The following is an 825-nucleotide window of genomic DNA, read 5'->3' on the forward strand; positions in this document are numbered from 1 at the left end:
ACTGTAGTACTACTCTAGTTCTGCTGTAGTACTACTGTAGTACTACTGCAGTTCTACTCTAGTACTACTGTAGTTCTTCTGTGACCTGTCCATCTTTTCCAAAGACTTTTATTTTGACAGGGCTCTTCAGTCCACAGCTGTTCATCATTGAGACTTTTCAAAATAAAACATGGTTCACGGATCAATCCAAACTCAAACAGTTCGTCATTTGAAAAAAAAGAATGATGATCGGCTTCCGGTTCACGACCCACTGGTTGAGCAGCACTGCTCTGGAGGATGTAGGGCACCAGGTTGGACCTGATCCAGAGCCCGAACTCTTCTTACCTGTGCAGTCCTTCCGGCCTCGACACTCCCCGCTCTGAGGCGAGTAGGAAGCGTGCGCCTCCTGCAGGTGGAGCAGCAGAGTGAGCAGAGCCACGGAGAGAAGGAACCGCAGAAATCCGCAGACACGCCGTCCGGGTTCGGACTCCATGATGATGAGTCTCTGGCCGCGCGCACACACACACACACACACGCGCGCGAGCGCACACACACTCGCAGGTCGCGCTCGGTTCAGGTGTAAATGTGTCCAGAATGATGAGAGATGGAAGGAGGCGATCAGAGGAGAGAGGGTGGAGGGAGGAACGGAGGAGGCATCACCATCACCATCATCTTCATCACCATCATCTTCATCATCATCATCACAGCTCGGAGCAGCAGCGGTGATGTCGCGGTTTGTCCACGTTGTCAGAGACGGTGCGGTGAAGAACGTTGCGGAGGCAGCGTCGTAGCTGCGACCACAACAGAGAGAGAGTGAGGGGGGGGGGGGGGGGGGTGTTGCGAGGT

At 53.9% G+C, this 825-nt stretch overlaps 1 protein-coding gene across 1 annotated transcript in view; it reads right to left on the minus strand.

Annotated features, from left to right (window-relative positions):
* Positions 1-795, minus strand: part of tmeff1a (transmembrane protein with EGF-like and two follistatin-like domains 1a) — a 6,037-nt gene extending 5,242 nt beyond the window's left edge. Inside the window, exon 1 of the mRNA XM_008335083.3 lies at positions 325-795. Within this exon, the coding sequence (XP_008333305.1) occupies positions 325-472 (148 nt within the window). The 5' untranslated portion in view covers positions 473-795. The remainder of the gene's footprint in view (positions 1-324) is intronic.
* Between the last annotated feature and the right edge of the window lie 30 nt (positions 796-825).

The sequence above is a fragment of the Cynoglossus semilaevis genome, chromosome 20 (genome assembly GCF_000523025.1).
Source record: "Cynoglossus semilaevis isolate Cse_v1.0 chromosome 20, Cse_v1.0, whole genome shotgun sequence".
Taxonomy (NCBI): Eukaryota; Metazoa; Chordata; class Actinopteri; order Pleuronectiformes; family Cynoglossidae; genus Cynoglossus; species Cynoglossus semilaevis.